The 27382-nt window shown below is 46.5% G+C and overlaps 1 protein-coding gene across 5 annotated transcripts in view; it reads right to left on the bottom strand.

Annotated features, from left to right (window-relative positions):
* Positions 1-27382, bottom strand: part of SLC2A9 (solute carrier family 2 member 9) — a 635276-nt gene that overhangs the window by 26907 nt on the left and 580987 nt on the right. For all 5 annotated transcript variants that reach the window (XM_073574480.1, XM_073574478.1, XM_073574481.1 and 2 more), the window contains one exon: positions 25994-26121. In XM_073574480.1, the coding sequence (XP_073430581.1) occupies positions 25994-26121 (128 nt within the window). The remainder of the gene's footprint in view (positions 1-25993; positions 26122-27382) is intronic.

Genomic DNA, 27382 nt, shown 5'->3' with positions numbered 1-27382 from the left:
TGCCACCTATTGGTAGTAGCGATCCTACACGTCACAATCAACCCTTTAACGAGTCTTGTAATATGACTTAGGATACAAGCCAAATCAGAATCTCAATTTGCAGACACGGTGTTTCGAGCTATTGGCTCTCGTCAGTGCAAAGTATGAGATCTGATCATACTTTGCACTGACGAGAGCCAATAGCTCGAAACACCGTGTCTGCAAATTGAGATTCTGATTTGGCTTGTATCCTAAGGCTACTTTCACACATCAGGTTTTCGGCGTCAGGCGCGATCCGGCGTCGTGCCGGAATGCCGGATCCGGCAAATGTTTTGTAAAACCTGATGTGCCGGATCCGGTTTTCTGCCGGATCCGTCTTGTTCTTGACAGACAAAACCGGATCCGTCTCATCCGGTTCATCCGTTTTTCTATCCGTTTTTCGACGGATTACGCCGGATCCGGTTTTTAAAATTGACCCTTGTGGCCTTCCGAACGGGATTGGCTACTGGAAAACTATATATAGCATGTTCCTACAGCCCTTCTTTGACAGGTTGTAGAGAAGAAAGTGCAGGTTGGAGAGAAGAGCAAGTTACTGGCGAAGATGGATGTTGTCATTGGAAATATTACCACTAGAAGTTCTGTGACGGTTTCAGGGACAATTTTCCACTATACTTTATGTCACCTCAAGGCAGAGTACACTGGCAGGATGACAGAGTGTGAAAGATTTGTGCCCTAACCAAACTTGTGTACCTCCTGGACCAACAGTATATACCTTTGCCAACCAAAGTTGGCTATCTTGTCATGGTCTTACTATTTTTAGCTTTAGGCCACAGGTGTGTACCTGGTTGTGTTTTATGCAAAGTATTTCACCTTTTAACAAAAGTTGTGTACATTGTTAGGAAATCACCAACAATAAACACAACTTTTCAGGTGAAATACTTTGCTTCAAACACAACCAGGAACACAACTGTGGCAAAAAGCTAAAATTTACCCACAGTTATATACCTGGTTTTGAATACCTTTTTACCTTTGAAATACCCTGTATTTAACCTTTTTTTTAAACATAGTTCGCCGCAGAAAGAAATGACAGACAACCATTGTGAAACGATAATTTAACTTTTATTTAAAATTTTTTTTTTTTTGTAAAATGTTTTTAAAGTGCAAAAAACTTTTTTAATAAAGGTTTTAAACCCAATGGGCATTTTTATTACAAAAAACACACATTACAAATCTGTGTACTGTGGGGTGGAAATACTGCCGGAGGGGCTGCGGGATACTTCGACACTGGGTGTGTGGAGAGAGGACTGGGATCGTGGTGGGGAAGGAACAGTTAGAGGTGATGGTGTGGAAAAAACTACAGAATGGGTGGACATGTGGGAAGCAGAAGAGGTGGTGGGTGGTGGAGTGGAGGGTTGGGCAGGGACTGTAGGAGCAGATGATGTTGATGGAAAGTTGTATGGGGAAGGAGTTTGGTACGGGGAAGGAGTTTGGTACGGGGCAGGTTGCTGGAAGTGGGGAGATGTCTGGTACTGGGAGGTTGCTGGTACTGGTGAGGTTGCTGGTATGTAATAGGAGGGGGAGGATGGAAAGTGGCTGGAGGGGGTGCAGATGTAATAGGAGGGGGAGGATGGAAAGTGGCTGGAGGGGGTGCAGATGTAATAGGAGGGGGAGGATGGAAAGTGGCTGGAGGGGGTGCAGATGTAATAGGAGGGGGAGGATGGAAAGTGGCTGGAGGGGGTGCAGGTGGAGGAACTACAGTGGTGGGAGGTGGAGGTTGGGAGGTAACCTGCTGTAGAGCACCGTGGCACGAATGCATTACATGCATCTGCTGGGTAGGAGATAGTGTTGCCATGCGCTCCACAACAGACCAGAAAAAGGTGTGGTTTGGCGAAGATCTTGCTTCTGAATGCATGGTTTGCAGAAGTGTCTTCACCTCCAGAATGCTGGAGTTTATCTGCTGAAAGCCTGCGGAGATTTGCTCTGACAAGACTTTTAGACAGTTCTGGAAAGATGCATTCAGATGCAAGAACTCTTGCGCATAACTCTTTTCCTGACCCCTCTGCCGCTGCCGCCCAGTACCCGCAGGTGTACTAGAGGTGGCAGGGGCAGAAGGGTGGGGTAAAGGGAAAGCGATCTCCTCACCAGCAGCTTCATGTAATGTAGGCGGCCACGATGCTCCTGTGCTGGTGGATGGGACAGATGGGTCGAATGTGTGGGAAGGCTGGGAAGGTGCAGATGTACCGGGGCGGTCGAAGTGTCCCTCGGTGCCGGTCTCCTCAGGGATCGCCTCAGAAGGGTCCAATCGTGCAGGCTCCCGAGTGCTGCTCACCGTGCTGTGGAATAAAGAGAAAAAAAAACAATTAAAATACTGACATGGTATGGCCCTGGCTGAAAAAAAAAAGTTACATCTAACATTTTTTTCACATGTGGTGTGTAATATTTACCTTCTGGTGACCATTGTTTCCCGGAGGAACGACAGGGCTTGTGCGTACTTGTACTTGCTCCTGCGTCCTCCAGATCCACTCGGGGCCCGCATCTCTTTATTGAACTCCTTCTTGAAACGATCCCTCACAGACCGCCACCGATTCACAATTCTCTCCCCTGAAACGAGAAAGGAGTGGTTAGTATACAACATCAGTGTTTCACAAACTCCAGTCCTCATGGTCCCCAGGGGTCATGTTTTCAGGATTTCCATAGTAAATAGAAATCCTGAACACATGATCCGTGGGGACCACGAGGACTGGAGTTCGGGAAACACTGGTTTACATCAAGCAACCGGTACTGTATATACTTACGCTCTTTAATCTGGGCCCGAACATCGAGGTCCTCCCAGCGGCCCACAAGGAGCGAACAGATTTCCTCCCAGAGTCGTCGGGTAACGATCAGGTCAGCGTGGCGGCGGTCAGCCATATTCCAGAGCGGCTCCCTTTCTCTGACAAGATCGATGAGGTGGTCCACATCGAGTCCTCCATCCTCACCGTCAGAGTCGGGAGCACGCTGTGAAGGCTGTTAAAGAAAGACAAAAATAACATAATTAGCCTCCACAAAAGAAATGAAATAAAAAGTGCAAAAAAACAAAGCAAAAATATTTATACTTACACGCTGGTGACCGCCGCGTTGCTGTCGCCGACGACCCTGGGAGGCACTGCGAGGACCTCTTGGCCGAGCACCAGATTGGGAAGACTAGAGAAGAAAACAAAAAATGTTATGTCTTTGGATGTAGGCATTTGTTTGCTGTGTGTGGTCTGCAGAACATTGTTTTCTATGTGTTGTGTGTAGTGTGATGTTGTGTTTCTGCGTTTGATGCAAAAAACTTACCAATTGTGAGCCCACTCCAGGTGTCTGTCCACCCCTTCCTTCTTCTTCTGGGAGCTCCTCTTCATCTTGTGATTCCTGTTTTGAAATAAAAGGCAATGAATAGACATATATTACAGAGATGATGGATTTTGGAAATAAAAACTTACCGTCAAACGCTGACGATGCGAGGGAGGGCTCCCAGAAGAAGATGTGCTGTCCTGTTGATGGCCAGACTCCATGGCTGTGGGTATTGCTGCTGCTGTTGCTGCTGCCAGTGATGCCATTTCTGCTGCTGCTGCTGCTGCTGCATCTCTTTGGCGGCTGTTGAATAAAGAGAAACAAAGGGCCAATGAATATCTTGATATTCCATGGCCCTAGTTTGGAGGAATGGGGGATTTGATAATTACCGTCTCTCATCTGCTGCTGGACTCCCCTCCTCAGCATGTTCCATTTGCTGCTCCATTTGGGGTGGTGCTGATGGTGCTGCTGCTGCAGATGTCTGCTGCCTTCTCCTGCTCCTGGTTCTTGGCTTGGGTGGCATGTTGGGTGTGGCTGAGGGTCCCATTGTCTTGCTTTTATATATCTCCTGTGGGCAGAGCTACTGAGCATGCTCAGACCAAAAAACCGGATCCGGCCGCCGGATCCGGCTTTCGCCGGATCCGGCGCATTACGGCGCTCATAGGCTTTCATTGTGTGAAAAAGCCGGACACGCCGGATCCGGCGTGTCCGGCTTTTTCGCCGGAGACAAAAAACGTTACAGTAGCCGTTTTTTCCAGACGCCGGATCGCGACACATTGCCGGATCCGGCGAAAACTGGATGAAACGCATGGCCATCCGGCGCGATCCGGCGCAAATGCAAGTCAATGGGGGGGAAACCGGATCCGGCATTGCATTTCGCCAGATCCGGTTTCTGTCAAAAGCGCTGGATCACGCCTGACGGCGAAAACCTGATGTGTGAAAGAGGCCTAAGTCATATTACAAGACTCGTTAAAGGGTTGATTGTGACTTGTAGGATCGCTACTACCAATAGGTGGCGCTGTAGAGTAAAAGTCCTCTTTCTTTCTGAAGAGGCAATTTGCATGTCTCTGGTTATTGTTTCACGTTTGGGGTAGGTGCAGTCGAATGGCTATTTTCTCATCAGAGAGAATCGGGTCGATTCTGATCAGACTCAGAGTTCGATCAGAGTATGAGCATAGTGTGCTCTGATTCTCTTGGATGAGGAGAAGGTAGAGAAAAAAATGTCTCAATCATCCTCAATATGTCAGCCCGTGGAAATCAGACTGCACTCAGATGTCATACAAGTGCAGTTTTATGGTTTCTACAGACTCATTGACCATGCATGCAAGTAAGATCTAAATATGATATCAAACTTGGGCATGCAGAGATTTTTTTTTCCTCAGACAAACTCTGTCCGAGAAAAACACTGGACACGTGCACGACCCTATAGATTAACATTGGTTCCGACAAAACACCAAATTGCACTCGGACCAAAATACATTCGTCTGCACTAGTGGTGAGCGAGTATACTCGTTACTCGTTTCTGTTGCCTCAGCTGCATGATTTGCGGCTGCTAGACAGCCTGAATACATGTGGGAATTTCCTAACAAACAGGCAATCCCCACGTGTAATCATGCAGCAACAGCGACAGAAACTAAATCTCCGAGCACATCCAAATACTCGGAGATCACCCGAGCATGCTCGGGAAATCTCGAGTAACCAGTATACTCGCTCATCACTAGTCTGCACCTGTCCTTGAGGTAAGTATTTTCCCTTGGCAAATAGTATCACTTTCATACTTTTGAGATAGCCAAGATTGGAGTTTATCTACTTTCTCTATTTGCATAATTAGGCTGGGGTCACAGGAGCAATGTTTATCTCATGCGACAGAATCGGATCAATTATGCTAAGACACTCGGCTCAAACTCTGATTCGAGTGTCAGTTTACTGTGATCCGATTCTCTTGCGTGAGAGAATCGTATCACAGGTAAGGAGGAGACGGAGAACTTAATTGCTCCATCTTTTCCATTGTCTGTGTCCACGATAGTCAGACTGCACACCCATGACATCTGATTGCAGTCAAATGTATTACACGCATCTGGGACGCCCTCACACCCAGGGCTGTGGGGTACTCGGTACCGGGCCCGATGAGCTTCAATGGGATATGTTAAGGCAGCTGGGACCCGGCCCGCGGCCCTGGGCGCCCAGTGTAAAAGGGGAATGTTCAGTGTGCTTATGATGAGTGATTCATGACGCCACCTGTGGTGGTCGGCAATAGAGATGTAAGCCGACGCTGCAGACAGATCCTCTGGGACAGATGGTGTGGTGCAGCAGTGATGGTATAGCCCTCCACAGGAATGAATCATAGAATCGTAGAGTTGGAAAGGACCTCCTGGGCCATCTGGTCCAACCCCCTGCTCAAAGCAGGATTCGCTAAATCATCCCAGTCAGATGTCTGTCCAGCCTCTGTTTGAAGACTTCCATTGAAGGAGAACTCACCACTTCTCGTGGCAGCCTGTTCCACTCAATGATCACTTTAACTGTCAAAAAGTTTTTTCTAATATCTAATCTGTGTCTCCTCCCATTCAGTTTCATCCCATTGCTTCTAGTCTTTCCTTGTGCAAATGAGAATAAAGTTGATCCTTCTACAATGTGACAGCCCTTTAGATATTTGTAGACCGCTATTAAGTCTCCTCTCAGTCTTCTCTTTTTCAAACTAAACATTCCCAAATCCTGCAACCTTTCCTCATAAGACAGGGTTTGCAGACCGATCACCATTCTGGTCGCTCTTTTCTGAACTTGCTCCAGTTTGTTGATGTCTTTTTTAAAATGTGGCACCCAAAACTGGACACAATATTCCAGATGAGGTCTGACCAAAGAGGAGTAGAGGGAAATAATGACTTCACGTGATCTAGACTGTATGCTTCTGTTAATACATCCTAGAATTGCATTTGCCTTTTTTGCTGCTGCATCACACTGTTGACTCATATTCAGTCTGTGATCTATTAGTATATCCAAGTCTTTTTCACATGTGCTGTTGCTTAGCCCTATTCCTCCCATTCTGTATATGCTTTTTTCATTTTTATTGCCCAGATGTAGTACTTTGCATTTTTCCCTGTTAAAAACCATTCTGTTAGCTGCTGCCCACTTCTCCAGTTTATTTATATCTTTTTGAATCCTCTCTCTCTCTTCTCTAGTATTAGCTATCCCTCCTAGCTTTGTGTCATCAGCAAATTTAATCAGTTTACCCTCAATTCCTTCATTTAAATCATTGATAAAGATGTTGAACAATACAGGGCCCAGGACAGAGCCCTGTGGTACCCCACTTGAGACATTCTTCCAACTGGATGTGCAGCCATTTACGACCACTCTTTGGGTCCGATCACTAAGCCAGTTATGAATCCACCTAACAGTTGCCTTGTCCATTCCATACTTAGTCATTTTTTCAATAAGGATTGTATGAGATACTTTGTCAAATGCTTTGCTGAAGTCAAGATATACTATATCTACAGCATTTCCTTGATCCACCCAATCAGTGATTCCGTCACAGAAGGAAATTAAGTTAGTCTGACATGACTTATTAGTTACAAACCCATGCTGTTTAATCACTTCATTCTTATCCAGGTACTGACATACATGTTGTTTAATAATCTGTTCAAAGATCTTTCCTGGTTATAGAAGTCAGACTCACCGGCCTATAGTTGCCTGGGTCCACCTTCTTCCCCTTTTTGAAGATAGGAACAACATTTGCTCTTCTCCAGTCTTCTGGGACTTCTCCTGTTCTCCAAGAATTTTCAAAGATTATGGAGAGGGGTTCAAAAATTTCTTCTGCTATCTCCTTCAGTACTCTGGGCTGTAATTCATCTGGACCTGGAGACTTGAATTAATTTAGGTTAGCTAAGTGTTTCCTCACTATATTTCTGTTTATAGATATCCTGGATTCTTCTATTCCCTTAATAGGACAGTGAAGAACAGTTGATGTTACATTTCCTTTCTGAGAGAAAACAGATGCAAAATAGGAATTAAAAGTTCGGCCTTTTCAACATCCTGTCTTACCATTTCATCATTTTCATCCTGTAAAAATCCTATAGCATCTTTGACTTTTCTTTTACTTTTGACATATCCCCAAAATCCTTTATTATTGCTTTTGACATCTTTTGCAAGCCTCAATTCATTTTCAGCTTTAGATAATCTGATTTGTGCCCTGCAGGTTCTGCAGACAGCATTATATTCTTCTTTAGATATGCCTCCCTCTTTCCATTTTATAAACAATTTTTTTCTTCCTTATTAGCATGTGCTTAAGTTCTGTGTTCATCCATCCTGGTTTCCTTAAATGCTTCCTATTCTTCCCTCTTTTCGGAATTGTTAACAATTGAGCTTTGAGAATTTCACTTTTCAAGATTTCCCATCCTTCCTGGACATTTTTGTCTTTAAGGATATCCAGCCATTGGATCCCTCCAATTCTCTTTCTGAATCCCTTAAAATCTGCTGTAGTCCCAGGGCAGTGTAGGTGAAGTGACACTTAGATGGTGTAGTGTCTGGCGCAAGGGATGTAGCAGTGCTGGGCAGGTTGGCGCAGGAATAAGTGGAGGACACCAGGGCATGTAGTTCCAAAGCTTTACTCACAGTCTGTCGCAGGTACAGGTGCCCGCATCCGTGCCGTGTCCTCCGGGTCAGGAGCTCAGCCAACTTCCAGGCAAGATGAAGTACTCCTTTCCAACACTCCGCCAACATATGTGCCTTTTCTGAACGTCTCCTCTTATAGTACCTTTGAGTGAAGTACTCCTAGTACTGAGCTACACTGGAGTTCCTCCTGTCAGATGTTCCTATGAACTCTACTTGTACGGCAGACAGCTGTAGCCTGCTTTGGGGACTCCTTGCTACTAAGTCTCGGCTGACTAATATGTTGCTGTTGTGCCCCCAAGTCTTGTGTGGGAATAAAGTGGTCACTACTTCTATACCTCTGGTGTCTGCTGCAGGACCATTAGTATCCATACAACCTCGGGTATCGGCCGATATTAGCTGTATCGGAATTCCGATACTTAGTTCCGATACTTTTTTCATATCGAATACCGGAATCGGAAGTTCCCATAATGCTAGGAGCCCGCTCGATTTGATTCAGCCAATGGGGATCCTCAGAAGTGTGGGCACATCCTGTTAGGCATGTAGGCATGTTAACTACTGGCATGGCTGTGATTGGCTGCTGAAATGATGTCATGATGCACTATAAAAACCGCTGCAGCCGCCATTTCTGGTCACTCTGCTGTGAGTTCAGTTAGGGACAGGCTGCTGTTGAAGACTGTGAGGGACAGTTAGAAATAGCGATCATCAAACATATCTATTGCTCTACCCAGGCTACATAATCCACCACTGTAGCATTTTTGTAGCCCAGCAGCGCTGTTTTAATAGCTGTCTGCAAGGGCTGTGTGAGTGCAGACCCACGCTGTGTAGTGTGTCCTGCAGGCACGTCTGCTTGTAGGCCGCCCAGCGTGTGTCTCTGCCTCATACACATTTTTCTTTTATTGCTGCTTTTTTTTCTCCTGTATAGTGTGCTTCCATACGTATCCATATACGTTGGTTGCAAACACTAAAGGAGTGGACAGCGGAGCCTTTCAGCAGCCTTTCAGTGCTATAGCCCATTTCTCTGCACTGTTTTTGGCTGTCTGATAGGTCTCTCTGTGTGTGAGTGCAGCTCACGTTGCAGTGTGTTCTACAGCCACCGCTAGCTGTAGTCTGCTCAGTGTGCGTCACTGCCTCATACATAGTCCTTTTTTTGCAGCTAATTTAGCCAGATTTTTGCTCCTATATTAGTGTGCTTCCAACCGCATCCATTGTCATTGGTTGGTTGCAAACAATATATAGGATTAGATAGAGGAGCCTTTTTGCTGGCTTGTGCCCTTCAGGGCCAGCCAGACAGACTAGTATCACCCTATTTTTTGGAGCCTCATCAATTGCATTGTAGGTTAGCTTCCTGCATTGTAATCGCTCCAAAAAGTTTGTGATACTATAGCTTTCAAACTTTGGTCACATCGTTTTCTCCCCCCCCCAAAAAAAAGGAAATAAAGTTCACCAAACACTCCACTTTACAGTTGTCTAGGCCACATTAGATCATATTAAAGTGTAGTACACACACTCTTAGCCAAATTAGTGTTTCTTATACTGGTTAGCAGGTGTTCAGGAATAAGAACACTAAGCCACCCCTTTTTTACTTTTCTGCCTATCTATCAGTCTACCAAGATGAAGAAGGCAGGGAGTAAGGCACGTGGTCGTGGCCGTGGAGTTTCAGCAGGGAGAGGACGGGGGGATGCAGCAGGGAGAGGACGTGGGGATTCGGTGTCTGCTGCGGCCACCATTGACCCGGCATCCCCCACTTTTACCAGGCAACAGTCCTTCATGCGCAGCTTTGTAGGACCTCGCCGTACCCCACTGCTGCGTGACAAACAAATTGAAGCCGTTGTCGGATGGATGGCAGCTAACGCATCCACTTCAAGGACTTCCGCATCCTCCCAAGGCCAGAGCACTGAAGAGCAACCATCTGTCTCTTCACCACCTGCCAAATTGCCCAGGCAGTCTGAGAGCCCTGGACAGGAGCCATCTCAATCTTTACTTCTGTTCTCAGAATCTGTTGGCTTGGAAAGAGGTGGCCAGCCAAGCAGCATTCTAGAGCGTGAAGAAGAGGGAGTATGCAGTGATGCGCAACTGCTTTGTCCCTCTGAATCTGAAGAGGCGGGCGGGCCAGTGCCTATTGTCAGCACACCTCAGTGCTCATCTGATGATGATGAGACTCAGTTGCCAATTTCTGGTGCGTACGGTGCTGGCGAGACAACCCAGGACCAGCCGGTGCTTGAAGAGGGGAGTGGAGATGATGAGGTCCTTGACCCATCATGGCGTCAGCCACAGGAAGGTGGTGGGAGCAGCTCTGAGGAAGAGATTCCCCGAACGGCCAAAAGAGGAGGGAGAGGGCGGGGGCAGACTTGGTTGCCTGTAGCCTCCACTTTGGCACCCGTGAGGAGCAATCCTCTTCCAAAACACAAAACGGGCGCTCCTAGGACTTGCAGTGCGTGGTCTTTTTTTGTCACAGTTGCAGATGACATTTGCTTTGTCAAATGCAAGCTGTGTCATCAGAAAGTGAAACGAGGGAAAAATGTGAGCAACCTCAATACCACAAATATGTGGAAACATGTGCGTACCAAGCACGAGGTGGAGTTACACAGACACACTGAAGATGTAGGCCAACCTTCAGCAGCACCTACCACCTCTTCAGCTCGTGTTGGGGCCTCTTCCTCCAGCTCACACACAGCTGGTTCGGCTTCCTCACTGGAAGAACCACTGCCACTGTTGTTCAGAGACCCAGTGAAATTCCACCCACTGAACCACGTTCGCAGTCATCATCACACTCCCAGGCCACTCACCAGCAATCGGTAGCACAGGCATGGGAGAAAAAGCGGCCATACTCGGCAAACCATCCCCGAGCACTGGCTCTGAATGCCGGCATTGCCAAACTACTGGCCCTCGAGATGCTGTCATTCAGGCTGGTGGAGACTGACACCTTCCGGAACTTTATGTCATTGGCAGTTCCACAATACAATGTGCCCAGCCGCTTTTATTTCAGCAGGCAAGCCGTCCCTGCCCTGCAAAAGCATGTGGAGGGAAAAATTAAAAATGCGCTACTAAATGCCGTCAGTAGCAAGGTCCACCTGACCACCGATGCGTGGACCAGTAGCCATGGACAGGGACGATACCTTTCCCTCACTGCCCATTGGGTCAATGTTGTGGAGCCGGGTACAGATCTGGAGAGTGGCTCTGTACGTATTCTGCCAACTCCAAGGATTGCAGGAATGCAGTCTGTACATATTGAGTCCTCCTCCTACTCTAGTTCCTCGGAATCAGCACTGCGTGAGCCTGTTAGGCCAGATATGAGCACAGGTGTGGCCAAACGTCAACAGGCCGTCCTTAAATTAATTTCTTTGGGGAATCGGAGCCACACAGCACAGGAGCTCTGGAATGCCATCAAGCAGGAGAGCGATGTGTGGTTTGTGCCAGCGAATCTCCAGCCAGGTTTGGTAGTGAGTGACAATGGCCGAAATCTAGTGGCAGCTCTGGGCCTAGGCAACCTCACTCACATACCATGTCTGGCACACGTGCTCAATTTGGTCGTGCAGAGCTTTCTGAGGGACTATCCGGATCTTGATGCACTGCTGCACAAGGTTTGCCTAGAGTGTGCTCACTTGCGGCGTTCCAGCATGGCAAGATCGCGCATTGCATCTCTGCAACGCCGATTCCGCCTGCCAGAACATCGCATCATATGTGACCTCCCCACCAGGTGGAATTCAACGTTACATATGTTGGAGCGGTTGTGTGAGCAGCAGGCAGCAGTAATGGAGTACCAGCTGCATCAGGCGCAAACAAGTCGCACTGTGCGCCGGACACACTTCACCACCACTGAGTGGGCCACTATGAGGGACATCTGCCAAGTTTTGCGTGCCTTCGATGACTCCACGCGGATGGCCAGTGCAGATGATGCACTAATCAGCATGACTGTCCCCCTCATCTGTCTGCTTCAAAAAACCTTACAAGCACTAAGTGAGGAGGTTTTTGAAGAGGTCGAGGATGAGCAGTCAGAAATGCCATCTGCTTCTGGAAAGTCTGCGCAACGTGCTTCCACACAAAGGCCCAGGCAGGGGACACTTAGTGAGGAGGATGACGAGGAGTCAATGGAGGAGGAGGAACACATCTCTCCAGAGGAGGGCGGTACACAAGGCTCTAGTAGTCAGTGTGTACAGCGAGGGTGGGGTGATGCTGAGCAGGCAGAGATGCTGCCTCAAGCTGGGGACAGCGTTTCCGGTCCAGTTGGCAGTCTGCAGCACATGGTTGATTTCATGCTGCAGTGCTTGTTAAATGACCGCCGCATCGCCAACATTCTCCACACGGCTGATTATTGGGTGTACACCCTCCTAGATCCTCACTACCGGGACAACTTACAAAGCCTCATACCACAGTTGAACCGGGAGCGAAAAATGCGGGAGTACCAAGAAACACTTGTGCAGGCCATCATGTTCTCCATTCCCCCCGCAAGTGTTGCTGGTAGTGCTTTTCAAAGCAGCCATGTGGGTAGAGGCAGTGGAGGAAGCTCTGCACAAAGAGGTAGCAGAGGCAGTGCCGCAGGACAAGGCAAGGCCAGTATGGCCCAAATGTGGAAAAGTTTTGTGGGACCGCCACAAACGGCTACACCATCACAGACAGCTCCAGTCAGCAGGAGGCAACGTTTCCGTCAGATGGTGACAGACTACTTGTCTTGCCCTGTTTGTGTTCTCCCAGACGGCTCTTCCCCATTCAAGTAATGGGTCTCTAAGCTGGATACATGGCCAGAGCTTAGCCAGTATGCATTGGAGGTGCTGGCTTGCCCTGCTGCCAGTGTATTATCGGAACGTGTCTTTAGTGCTGCAGGTGGTGTGGTAACAGACCGTCGCAAGCGACTATCCGTCGATAATGTTGACCGGCTTACTTTTCTGAAAATGAACAAGGCCTGGATCTCACCTGAATTTGCCAGTCCTCTTCTAGAATAAATAATTGGCTGGCAACAGGATCCAGGTCTCCTGTTGTGTTCATGTTTCTATGACCTGAACTTTATTTCCTGGGCTACAGCAACGCCCGTTGTTGCTCAGAAGTGCTGTCCACACAGACAAAACACTCGCTCATGTGTAAGTGGGGTTCGGTAACGTCAGCTGATCCCCTGCTGTGTGTACGGCAACAGTGTCCTGCTCCCTCCACAGTCAAACAACCTCAGATTTACACCTGTCTCCAAGTAGGCTTCGGCCTACTACCTGATTTTCCCTGGGCTCCGACACCGCCAGTTGGTGCTCAGAAGTGCTGTCCGCACAGACAAAACACTCGCTCATGTGTAAGTGGGGTTCGGTAACGTCAGCTGATCCCCTGCTGTGTGTACGGCAAAGTGTCCTGCTCCCTCCACAGTCAAACAACCTCAGATTTACACCTGGCTCCAAGTAGGCCTCGGCCTACTACCTGATTTTCCCTGGGCTCCGACACCGCCAGTTGGTGCTCACAAGTGCTGTCCGCACAGACAAAACACTCGCTCATGTGTAAGTGGGGTTCGGTAACGTCAGCTGATCCCCTGCTGTGTGTACGGCAAACTCTCCTGCTGCCTACAACTTCTGACTACCTCTGATTTAATATGTTCTCTGATTTGCCCTCTGTCTCCACTCTGTTTTGAGTATTTCCTCCGGCCTACAACACCGCCTGTTTCTGCTCTCAAGTGCCGTCTGCACAATCCACACTTGTTCCTGTGTTACCTGGGTCCTGTAACATCTGCTCATCTCCAGAGGTGAGCACGGCAATGTCTCCTGCTTTGTCTACATTTCCACTACTTGTAGTGGAAATGTGGACAGAGCATGAGACATTGCCTGACTCACCTCTAGGGAGAAGCTGCTGTTACAGAACCCCAGTAACACAGGAACAAGTGTGGGTTGTGCAGACGGCATTTCAGAGCAGCAACTGGCGTGGTTGGAAGCCAGAGGAAATACTCGAAACAGAGTGAAGACAGAGGCCTAATTGGAGTACGTTGACAGTTAGTAGTAGTCTAGAAACAATCGCAAACTGCCACCAAGTAGGCCTCGGCCTGCACCCTGATTGTCCCTGGCTTCCAACAACGCTAGTTGGTGCTCGGAAGTGCTGTCCACACAGAAAAACACACTTGTTCATGTGAAAGTGGGGGTCAGTAACGTCAGCTGATCCCCTGCTGTGTGTATGGCAAAGTGTCCTGCTCCCTCCACAGACAAACAACCTCAGATTTACACCTGGCTCCTAGTAGGCCTCGGCCTGCACCCTGATTGTCTCTGGCTTCCAACAACGCTAGTTGGTGCTCAGAAGTCCTGTCCACACAGAAAAACACACTTGTTCATGTGAAAGTGGGGGTCAGTAACGTCAGCTGATCCCCTGCTGTGTGTATGGCAAAGTGTCCTGCTCCCTCCACAGTCAAACAACCTCAGATTTACACCTGGCTCCTAGTAGGCCTCGGCCTGCACCCTGATTGTCCCTGGCTTCCAACAACGCTAGTTGGTGCTCGGAAGTGCTGTCCACACAGAAAAACACACTTGTTCATGTGAAAGTGGGGGTCAGTAACGTCAGCTGATCCCCTGCTGTGTGGAGGGCAAAGTGTCCTGCTCCCTCCACAGTCAAACAACCTCAGATTTACACCTGGCTCCTAGTAGGCCTCGGCCAGCACCCTGATTGTCCCTGGCTTTCAACAACGCTAGTTGGTGCTCGGAAGTGCTGTCCACACAGAAAAACACACTTGTTCATGTGAAAGTGGGGGTCAGTAACGTCAGCTGATCCCCTGCTGTGTGTACGGCAAAGTGTCCTGCTCCCTCCACAGTCAAACAACCTCAGATTTACACCTGGCTCCTAGTAGGCCTCGGCCTGCACCCTGATTGTCTCTGGCTTCCAACAACGCTAGTTGGTGCTCAGAAGTGCTGTCCACACAGAAAAACACACTTGTTCATGTGAAAGTGGGGGTCAGTAACGTCAGCTGATCCCCTGCTGTGTGTATGGCAAAGTGTCCTGCTCCCTCCACAGTCAAACAACCTCAGATTTACACCTGGCTCCTAGTAGGCCTCGGCCTGCACCCTGATTGTCCCTGGCTTCCTACAACGCTAGTTGGTGCTCGGAAGTGCTGTCCACACAGAAAAACACACTTGTTCATGTGAAAGTGGGGGTCAGTAAAGTCAGCTGATCCCCTGCTGTGTGGAGGGCAAAGTGTCCTGCTCCCTCCACAGTCAAACAACCTCAGATTTACACCTGGCTCCTAGTAGGCCTCGGCCTGCACCCTGATTGTCCCTGGCTTTCAACAACGCTAGTTGGTGCTCGGAAGTGCTGTCCACACAGAAAAACACACTTGTTCATGTGAAAGTGGGGGTCAGTAACGTCAGCTGATCCCCTGCTGTGTGTACGGCAAAGTGTCCTGCTCCCTCCACAGTCAAACAACCTCAGATTTACACCTGGCTCCTAGTAGGCCTCGGCCTGCACCCTGATTGTCCCTGGCTTCCAACAACGCTAGTTGGTGCTCGGAAGTGCTGTCAACACAGAAAAACACACTTGTTCATGTGAAAGTGGGGTTCGGTAACGTCAGCTGATCCCCTGCTGTGTGAGGGCAAAGTGCTGCTGCCTCCAAATTGTAACTACTTCAGATTTAAACATTCTCTGATTTGGCCTCTGTCTCCAGTCTGTCTCTAGTATTTCCCCTGACCTCCAACACCGCCAGTTCCTGCTCACAGTTGCCGTCCACACATTCCACACGTGTTCCTGGGGTTCTGTAACGTCAGCAGATCCCCCAATATGTGTCCGCCACTGTCTCCTGCGCTGTCCACCTTCCCACTGCAAGCGGTGGGAATGTGGACAGAGCAGGAGACAGTGGCAGACACTCATCAGGGGATCTGCTGACATTACAGAACCCCAGTAACACAGGAACACGTGTGGATTGGGCAGACGGCTACTGTACGCATAAACTGGCGGTGTTGGTGGTAAGGTGAAATCCTGGAAACAGAGTGGAGACAGATGCCTAATTGGAGCACGTTGACAGTCTGTTGTAGCCTACAAACAAGCTAAAACTGCCACCAAGTAGGCCTCGGCCTACACCATGATTGTCCCTGGGCTCCAACAACGCCAGTTGGTGCTTGGAAGTGCTGTCCACACAGAAAAAAACACTCGTTCATGTGAAAGTGGGGTTTGGTAACGTCAGCTGATCCCCTGCTGTGTGGAGGGCAAACTGCTGCTTCCTCCAAATTCAAAAAACGTCTTATCTTAAACTGCCTCTAAGTAGGCCTCAGCCTACAAAATGACTATCCCTGGGCTCCAACATCGTCAGTTGTTGCTCGGAAGTGCTGTCCACACAGAAATAAACACTCGTTCATGTGAAAGTGGGGTTCGGTAACGTCAGCTGATCCCCTGCTGTGTGGAGGGCAAACTGCTGCTGCCTCCAAATTGTAACTACTTCAGATTTAAACATTCTCTGATTTGGCCTCTGTCTCAACTCTGTCTCTAGTATTTCCCCTGACCTCCAACACTGCCAGTTCCTGCTCACAGTTGCCGTCCACGCATTACACACGTGTTCCTGTGTTACTGGGGTTCTGTAACGTCAGCAGATCCCCCAATATGTGTCCGCCACTGTCTCCTGCGCTGTCCACCTTCCCACTGCAAGCGGTGGGAATGTGGACAGAGCAGGAGACAGTGGCAGACACTCATCAGGGGATCTGCTGACATTACAGAACCCCAGTAACACAGGAACATGTGTGGATTGGGCAGACGGCTACTGTACGCATAAACTGGCGGTGTTGGTGGTCAGGTGAAATCCTGGAAACAGAGTGGAGACAGATGCCTAATTGGAGCACATTGACAGTCTGTTGTAGCCTACAAACAAGCTAAAACTGCCACCAAGTAGGCCTCGGCCTACACCATGATTGTCCCTGGGCTCCAACAACGCCAGTTGGTGCTCGGCAGTGTCTTTGGCACGGGTACTCCCTGTTGCCCAGCCTGGTTCCAGCACGCCTGCTGTTTCCGGGTAGTGTCAAGGTCACTATGCCACCAATCCGTTGTCCTGTCATCTTGCGGCCGGGTTAGCCGACTCTACGGTGCCTGCAGTTTAGGTGACTCCTATGTGGGCTGCGGGAACTGGCACTGAAGGCTGGATCCGTAGTGCCAATGGGACATGGACCCCCTGTAGGACTGTGGGTTTCGGTAACTGCGGCCGGCTTGCGGCCTGGCTGCTTTGCTTTGAATGGGTACCTTCTGCTACCCACCCGGGTTCCAGCACTGTCTGCTGGTTCTCGCCAGAGCCTTTGGCCTAGGTGCCTCCATCTCGGTATCCGAAGTCCAGCACCGTCAGCTGGTCCTTGGTAGTGCTTTCTAGCACAGGTACCTCCTGCCTAGTAACCGTGGTCCAGCACCGTCAGCTGTTCCTCGATAGTGCCATTGGCTCTTGTAGGTTTTGCTACCCATCTGGGTTCCAGCACCGTCAGCTGGTTGTCGGCAGTGTCTTTGGCACGGGTACTCCCTGTTGCCCAGCCTGGTTCCAGCACACCTGCTGTTTCCGGGTAGTGTCAAGGTCACTATGCCACCAATCCGTTGTCCTGTCGTCTTGCGGCCAGGTTAGCCGACTCTACGGTGCCTGCAGTTTAGGTGACTCCTATGTGGGCTGCGGGAACTGGCACTGAAGGCTGGATCCGTAGTGCCAATGGGACATGGACCCCCTGTAGGACTGTGGGTATCGGTAACTGCGGCCGGCTTGCGGCCTGGCTACTTTGCTTTGAATGGGTACCTTCTGCTACCCACCCGGGTTCCAGCACTGTCTGCTGGTTCTCGCCAGAGCCTTTGGCCTAGGTGCCTCCATCTCGGTATCCGAGGTCCAGCACCGCCTGCTGGTCCTTGGTAGTGCTTTTTAGCACAGGTACCTTCTGCTTAGTAACCGTGGTCCAGCACCGTCAGTTGGTCCTCGGTAGTGCCATTGGCTCTTGTTCCTTCTGCTACCCATCCGGGTGCCAGCACTGTCTGCTGGTTCTCGCCACAGCCTTTGGCCTAGGTGCCTCCATCTCGGTATCCGAGGTCCAGCACCGTCAGCTGGTCCTTGGTAGTGCTTTTTAGCACAGGTACCTTCTGCTTAGTAACCGTGGTCCAGCACCGCCAGTTGGTCCTCGGTAGTGCCATTGGCTCTTGTTCCTTCTGCTGCCACTACGGGTTCCAGTACTGTCAGCTGGTTCTCGCCAGTTTCTCAGCCTTCTTGTACCTTCTGCTATATTTCCAAGATCAAGCTTTTTGAAATTGTCTTTGGTAATCCTTATTGATCTCCATGACGACGACCCTGATGACGACGACCCTGAAGACCACACCAAAGAAGACCAGAAATATGACCCTAAATAATATGACCAAGAGGACAAAGAACATGAAGACAACCACCAAGATACAGAACAAAAGACAGAAGAACAAGAAGCAGAAGAAGCAAAAGCAGAAGAACAGAAAGCAGAAGAACATTAAGCATAAGACTAAAAATCAGCATAGAAGATATCAAAATTATAAGCAGAAGAAGACTAAGCAGTAAATGGGGGTGAGTCCGTTCCTCCTCGTGGTGCCCCTGGAAAATGCCTGCTGCTGCAGGCCAAACTGAACGCGGACAAATCCTGTTGTAAATCTTTTGTGACAGGCAGAACGTAAGGTGTAATCTTATAACTTTTATAGATAAGTACTACAGGAATGCCTGTCACCATAAGAAAATGAAGAAAAAGAAGAATAGGAAGAAGATGAAGAAATAGCATATGAAAATTAATAATAGCTGAATAAGAAGAATATGAATAATGGAAAAAAAAAATAATGGGAAGAAGGTGAAGAAGAAGAAGATGAATAAGGTGAAGAAAAAGTTGATAAAAAAAACGCTACTGCTGCGGATCATGAAGGAGAAAGTATGGGAGAAGTACAAAAGAAGGTTTAGAGCATGGAAGTTGTGAAACATACATATCTGACAAAATATAAAAAAGTTAACATAGTCAATATCTTTTTAACTCCGAACGTCTTGAAAAAAAAAATTGGAATTAATGCTATGCCATGTGATTTGAATAAACCACTATGCCTTTAATGTCTCCTCCACCTCCCACAATACATTCTACATGACTCTTATTTGTTTTCAATTATGTAGAATTAGCCAACAAGGAAATAAAGGGCTTTTTTAAATTCCGATACCGGAAGTCCCATTGACTTGAATGGGACTTCCGGTATCGGAATCGGCGATACCCGATATTTTTTTCGTATCGGGCGATACCATCCGATACGATATTTTTGGGTATCGAACGGTATCGCTCAACACTAATTATAACATATAACATTGGATAAAACATCGAGTAACACTTATCTGATACTAATATGGCTACTTGACCAGGGTCCTGTGAAATGAGTCGCTCAACTTTACACTTGAGGTAAAAACATAAAATAATATTACTTTAAAAAGTATAGCCTTTATTATATCATCCATAGTAAAAAAAAATAATAACAGCACAGTAGACACCACTTAATATACAAAATATGGAATTACTTGCTTATTTTTCCATTTTCCCCCCAAAATGTACTAAAATCATTTCAATGTACCCCAAAATTGTAGCAATAAAAAATTTCAACTTTTTCTTTACAATAAACAAAACTTCATACTTCTACCTTGGTAGAAAAATGAAAAAGTATTGTACTCTGATAGCAGCAATAAAAAAAAAGATGAAACAATAAAAATAAATAGTAGTGTCCTTCGGGCCCGAATGAGCTAAATCCTGAAAGGATTAATGCTCGTTGTACAGATGATATTATATCGAGAAGTCAAAAGGTAAAGTGGCATTGCCAATAGGTATTATAAAGAGAGTGCTGTATCTGCAATTTAAAATGGAAATGTAGTGACATTGGGGCAGTTGCTTGAAAGTCTTCCCAGAAGGCAAAACCTGCCATTCATCCTCTAGTGTAGGATTGTTGTAGAGAGAATGGGCCGGTCAGAAAGTCAAGGAGATGACTGATATTAGGAAATGTACAAGAAAAACGTACAGTTTATTCAGAAACTTTTAACAAATTCTCCAACCAAAGCAAATGCCAAGAAGCTATCATTTGCCTTTGAGGAGTGAATCCACCACATACAGTGGTCTCACCAGGCCAACACAGTATCAGTACCAAAAAAAACCCCATACACATCTGTCACAATTCCTCTGCTCAGTGTGTCTGGGACTCAGTGATGGATAGCTCTGTCATCCTATCTTGTGCTGGGGTGTGCTAAGCTGTCAGTGCTTTGATTGACATCTCAGTTAACCTATGTGAGACAGGGAGGTGCAGATTTCTCCAATTTCTTGGTAATTGCACTGCTATTTAAGTGAGATGTCTGGGCTACATCACTGCCTGTCAAAAGCTTATGCTCTCTGGTGTGTGTTTGCCTGATCCCTGTGCTATAAGTTCTGATCTTTTGCTGCCGACCTTTGGACCGTATTCTGACTACCCATTTATTATTGTGCCTATGCTTCTGATCTTCTGCTGACCTTTGGACCATGTTCTGACCACCCATTTGTTATTATGCCTATGCTTCTGATCTTCTGGTGCTGACCTTTGGACCGTGTTCTGACTACCCGTTTGTTGTTATTTTGCCTATGCTTCTGTTCTTCTGGTGCTGACCTTTGGACTGTGTTCTGACAACCCGTTTATTATTATGCCTATGTTTCTGATCTTCTGGTGCTGACCTTTGGACTGTGTTCTGACCACCCATTTATTATTATGCTTATGCTTCTGATCTTCTGGTGCTGACCTTTGGACCGTGTTCTGACTACCCATTTGTTATTATGCCTATGCTTCTGATCCTCTGGTGCTGACCTTTGGACCTTGTTCAGACTACCCGTTTGTCTTTGTCCTTTTGCTTATCCGCTATTTCTCTGGTATGTGACCTGACTTACGACTTTGTATTTTCCCTTAGTTTACTACATGCTCTTTTGGTATTGACCCCGGGATGCCTGACTTCATTGACTCATGACCTGTCCGTGAGTTGTGACTAGCGTCACAACATCATTATCATTTTTGGACAACAGGTGGGAAACAAAAGACCTATAACAGCAAGGGTGGGACTAAATTATCCCAGTCCCTGTATTGTCATAAGCACAGTGTCAATAAAAGTTTTTTTTCTGTTTTCTTTTGCGGACCAAAATGGTTTTATGTTATTGTCTTTTGTGAATAAAGAATGGTTTGTGCTAAAGCCTAAATCTAGCACCCAATGATTGCTACTCAAATTAGAGAGAAAGCCATCACGTGAAACGCGTGTCAAGGGTCACGGGAAGGTCATCCTTTAGTCCTGACTAACTATGGGTAAGCATACATTTAGTTACAATATTATGTGCTAGGTTGACATCTTGATGCTTTATTTATTGTGATACTTGTGGCAACACTATGTGATAGATAGGCTTTGTGCTTTTCATTGACTGTTTATATACTATTACTATGTTTGCTCTCCCAGGTTGTACAGTGGACTTCTGACCTTCCCTCTGTGCACCAGTTTTATCTCCTCCCTCTTTTCTTGAATTTTGAATCATGTTTTATGTGATTTTGATTGTCTAAAGATGTAATAAAAATTATCTTTTTATATAGTTTTTTGGTGTTTGTAGTACTCCTTGTGTTGGTGTACAATTTTAAGCACCAGTGTAGATTAAATGGAAATTACTAGATATTAAAGAACAAGAGAATGACTTGGGTATTCTGGTTTCAAATAAGCTGAGAAGCAGTACTCAATGTCAGGCAGCATTACTCAATGCCAAGCAGCAGCTGCAAAAAAATAAGATTGCATGATGTACACATCCAGCCTACATTACTGGCAGAGACACATATGCTGACATCCAGCCTATATTACTGGGAGAGAAACACAGACCTCACATCCACCCTATAGTACTGGGAGAGATGCTCAGACTTCACATCCAACCTATTTTAAAGGGAGATACACACAGACCTCACACCCAGCCTATATTACTGGGAGAGACACACAGACCTCACATGCAGCCTATATTACTGGGAGAGATGTACAGACCTCACATCCAGCCTATATTACTGGGAGACAAACACAGGCCTCACATTCAGCCTATATTACTGGGAGAGATACACAGACTTCACATCCAGCCTATATTACTGGGAGACAAACAGAGACCTCACATCCAGCCTATATTACTGGGAGACAAACACAGACCTCACATCCAGCCTATATTACTGGGAGAGACACACAGACCTCACACCCAGCCTATATTGCTGGGAGAGACACACAGATCTCACATCAAGCCTATATTACTGGGAGAGACACACAAACCTCACATCCAGCCTATATTACTGAGAGAGACACACAAGCCTCACATCCTGCCTATATAACTGGGAGACACATCTCTGGGAGCAACACTCCAAAAAGAGCATAATCTGTAACTTGTATCAAGCTGCAAACTGAATAGGAGGGGGGCTGAAAATGAATGCAGGAATGAATGTTTTTTTTTATTACAGGTGACATTGGCTTCAAAGGAATGGGTGATGTGAGTATGGTTTAATTTAGAATCATTAAAGGAGTATGTATCATTCTTTCAATTAAAGGGATTTATTTAAAACTAGCTGAAGAGCCCGGCGCTACCCGGGCATAGTAACTAACTGTGGTTAGTTATAGCAAATTATAATTGTCCTCCATCCCATAGTCCCATGCCCATATACCATCATACACATCCACGATCCCATAGGCCCATGCCCATATACCAATCATACATATCCTCCATCCCATAGTCTAGTGCCCATATGCACATCACACATCCTCCATCCCATAGTCCCATGCCCATATACCCATCACACATCCTCCATCCCATAGTCCCATGCCCATATACCCATCATACATATTCGCCATCCCATAGTCGAGTGCCCATATACCCATCACACATCCTCCATCCCATAGTCCCATGCCCATATACCCATCATACATATCCACAATCCCATAGGCCCGTGCCCATATACCCATCATACATATCCTCCATCCCATGGTTGAGTACCCATATACCGATCACACATCCTCCATCCCATAGTCCCATGCCCATATACCCATCACACATCCTCCATACCATAGTCCCATGCCCATATACCCATCATACATATTCGCCATCCCATAGTCGAGTGCCCATATACCCATCACACATCCTCCATCCCATAGTCCCATGCCCATATACCCATCACACATCCTCCATCTGATAGTCCTGTGCCCATATACCCATCATACATATCCATGATCCCATAGGCCCATGCCCATATACCCATCATACATATCCTCCATCCCATTGTCGAGTGCCCATATACCGATCACACATCCTCCATCCCATAGTCCCATGCCCATATACCCATCATACATATTCGCCATCCCATAGTCGAGTGCCCATATACCCATCTCACATCCTTCATCTCATAGTCCCATGCCCATATACCCATCATACATATCCACCATCCCATAGTCCCGTGCCCATATACCCATCATACATATCCTCCATCCCATAGTCCAGTGCCCATATACCCATCACACATCCTCCATCCCATAGTCAACCATTATGACATCATAGTGAGCGGTGGGGCTTGCAACCTATGATGACATCAGCGTCACCTTGGCAACCATTATGACATCATAATGAGGGGCGGGGCTTGATACACACACACATTTTCCCCATTATGTAGATAGGGGCAAAATTGTTTGGTGAATTGGAATGCACGGGGTTAAAATTTGGCCTCACAACATAGCCTAGGACATTCTCGGGGTCCAGACGTGTGACTGTGCCAAATTTTGTGGCTGTAGCTGTGACGATGCGGATGCCTATCCCGGATATACGCACACACATACATACACACATACATACATACACACACTTGAGCTTTATATATTAGATATAACTATAGGATTAACAATGGATAGGTGTCTTAGATAATAATAATCTCTATTTTTATATAGTGCCAACCAATTCCGCAGCGTTTTGCAGTTTGCACATATAATCATGGCTGTCCCCGATGGGGCTCACAATCAGTATGTCTTTGAATAATAATAATAATAATAATAATAATCTTTATTTATATAGCGCCAACATATTCCGCAGCGCTTTACAGTTGAACAGTTTCAAACACAACAGTCATAAGTAACAACGTTAACAATACAATAATTAAAGTGAAATAAGACGACCCTGCTCGTGGAGCTTACAATCTACAATGAGGTGGGGGAGATACAAAGTACAGGTTTGTATTTACAAAGATGTATTTACAATGACGGTCCAGCCATCTTCAGGGGGTGGGGGTTAGATGGAGATAGTGAATGGGCTACACACACACAAACATTACTTTGATTACTGAATGTGATAGGCCGCTCTGAACAAATGTGTTTTGAGCGAGCGCCTAAAACTATGCAAATTGTGGATGGTCCTAATATCTTGGGGTAGAGCATTCCAGAGGATTGGCGCAGCACGGGAGAAGTCTTGGAGTCGGGAGTGGGAGGTACGGATTAGGGCAGAGGTTAGTCGAAAGTCATTTGCAGAGCGCAGCGGTCGGTTAGGCCAATAGACAGAAATGAGGGAGGAGATGTAAGGGGGTGGGAAGTGTGGGGGTGGGAAGTGTGGGAGGAAACCGGAGTGCCCTGAGGAAACCCACGCAAACACGGGGAAAACATACAAACTCCTTGCAGATGTTGTCCTTGGTGGGATTTGAACCCAGGACTCCAGCGCTGCAAGGCTGCAGTGCTAACCACTGAGGCACTATTACTAACCCATGGGCTTGATGTCACCGGACCATACAAAGGTGACATCAACCCCAAAAACATGAAACCCACTTGGCACTGCTACAGAGCAAGTGGGAAGAGTCGGTCAAAAATGGGGGGACCCCACATCATTTTTTTAAATTATTTATTTAAATAAAAGAAAACAGTGTGGGGACCCTTCTATTCTTTATAACCTACCTTGCTTATTTTGATACTTGAGGGTTGCAGTAGTAGTCCCATCAGCTGACGCCAGTGACTGGAGGTAAACTTTATAGCTCCGATTACAGCTGTGGGCTCACGCTGTCATTTGACAGCGTGGGAACTGCGGTTGTCTGACCGACGGTGATAATTTTACCACTGATCAGAAGCGGTGTTTGCCTCGTTGGCAGCCGAACCTGACCAGTAGCATGGATTTCCTGGTGAAGTCCGTTTTCGGTGTCCGTGCCCGAACAGTAGGTGATTGGTACGGAAGCCGAACTTTACTGTTCGGGTTCACCCATCACGACTTAGAATAGCTTATACAGTATTAAGATCCTGGAAAATCTTTTAAAATTTCTGACATCATAATTAGTAAATTATATTTTATATACGTATTTCATTTTCTATATTTTACAGTAGTAATTTTATCTAATATATATATTTTTTTGTGCATTTCAGAACTGCACAGGATAGACGAGAAGGACACGTTTCATCTTTTGCAAGTACATTTCCCATTTTGTTTGAATTGCTGCTCACCGGTAAATGTTATAAATGTGAAGAGAGACCTTTGGTTCCTAGAAAATGAGTGTTAGAGGATTTTAGCACATAATGGATATTGGTCTGAGTAATGTCGGTGCTATAGTAAGTACAGTGTCTGCAGAGTGCACATCTGTTATCTAGAAGAGGTCATGTTAAGGAAATGAGTTGTCTGCGGCTTGTGCATAATACAAGGAACCACCAAACCATTTTTGGATCTTTAGTGCGCCCTCCGTGACTCAGCAACATTCACTAATGATTTATGAGTTACTAAAATATAATAGACCATTCAATATGATGATTTTATTACTAGACCTCTGCTCCTTTGCTCGGTTCCTCCAGATTCTTTCCATGTGATGGCTTTACCTGCTGCCCTCAGACATTGACCTGACTATCCAATGACCCTTACTGATGACCATGCGTTAACCTCCTGACTCTGTGCCAAATATCTAAGCTCACAATCATCATTCTTGTTGATCTGAATAGGATTTTTGTCCCATTGCTACAGGCGATCTGTAGTTCTTCCTTTCACGGCTCTTATCAGTTCTTTCTGCTGGGAGTATGGATCATATCTTGAGAAAAAACTTTATTTTAAATTTCATTTTTAGGTCGAACAAATTGTGCTTATTTCGAGTCTACAGTATCTCAGGCATAAACTGGCTAAATTATATTTACCTGGATTAAAGGGAAGAGGAGACCAACAGCAAAGTTGCAGATCCAGTTGACGGACCCAGCTATCATAAAAGCCGCAGGACGCTGAGACTGCTGAAAAATCTCCGCTACCAGAACGAAAGGGATGCCACCTTTGATGAGAAAAGACATGGATTTATGAGTTCGCTATAAATGCAAATCTGAAGCACATGAAGACTGCACATGGAGCAAAAGCTATAGAATATGCATTATCTCATCTAGTAGTCGATAAAAGAAGTTGCCTGCTTTTTCAACTTGGACATCATTGCCATGGACAAAAATATTTGTATATATGTTAATGGTTAGTTAACATGAGTTCAAAAAAGAAGTTGCAATGTGCGTCAAGTGTTTGTACTAAGTTTATAAGATATCTCATATTGATAGGTTAATATTATGATTATTATTATTTACTTTTCGAGAAAAGGGGTTACAGACATAAAACGAATATAGATTACAATGAACAGACTAAATAATGGCAGACCGGTACAGAGTGGAGAGGGCCTTGCTCTCACAAGCTTACAGTCTGTAGGGTAATGGGTAAGGAGACACTAGGTTGGGGGGTTGCGGCAGGTTCGGTGGTGGTGGTGGTGGCAGTGGGGTCATTGACTGTAAGCTTTTTTAAAGAGGTGGGTTTTCAAGTTCTGTCTGAAAGTTCTGAGTGTGGTGGACAATCGGACGTGTTGAGTCACAGATTTCCAGAGGATTGGGGATACTCAGAAAAAGTCTTGGAGGCGTTTGGGTGAGGAACATACAAGTATGGAGTAGAGAAGGAGATCTTGGGAGGACCAGAGATTATGTGTGAGAAGATATCGGGAGACTAGTTCAGAGATATACACAGGGGACAGATTATGGATGACTTTGTAGGTCATTGTTAGTGGGTTAGGGCAGGGTTCCCCAACTCCAGTCCTCAAGGCCCACCAACAGATCATGTTTTCAGGATTTCCTTAGTATTGCTCAGGTGATAATTGCTTCACCTGTGCAATACAAAGGAAATCCTGAAAACACGATCTGTTGGTGGGCCTTGAGGACTGGAGTTGGGGAACCTTGGGTTAGGGAATAATATACTGATCGTTGATATGGTTGTCCAATCCCTTGGGACCCCAATGATCCCAAAAATGGGATCCTGGACAGCTTTGTCTGAATGTAGCGAAAGTCAAGCATGCACTCCGCTGCTTCATTCACTTTACTCAGCTAGCTCTGGTGCTCGCATAGAGAATATATTCAGAGCCCCATTCTGAAGATAAGATGGGGTCACAGTAAAAGAGGATAACATATTATTAACATGATACACCACCTTTAAGGTTATAGTCTTTGTTTATTTTCAAACCTCTTGGTAAGTGATTCTTAATCTGCTTCTAGTTTCAAATTTTGCTT

Source organism: Dendrobates tinctorius, unplaced genomic scaffold (assembly GCF_039654945.1).
Source record: "Dendrobates tinctorius isolate UK_male_01 unplaced genomic scaffold, ASM3965494v1 ptg000039l, whole genome shotgun sequence".
Taxonomy (NCBI): domain Eukaryota; kingdom Metazoa; phylum Chordata; class Amphibia; order Anura; family Dendrobatidae; genus Dendrobates; species Dendrobates tinctorius.
Note: the sequence above shows the minus strand (reverse complement) of the source record. Positions and strands in the feature narration are given on the sequence as shown.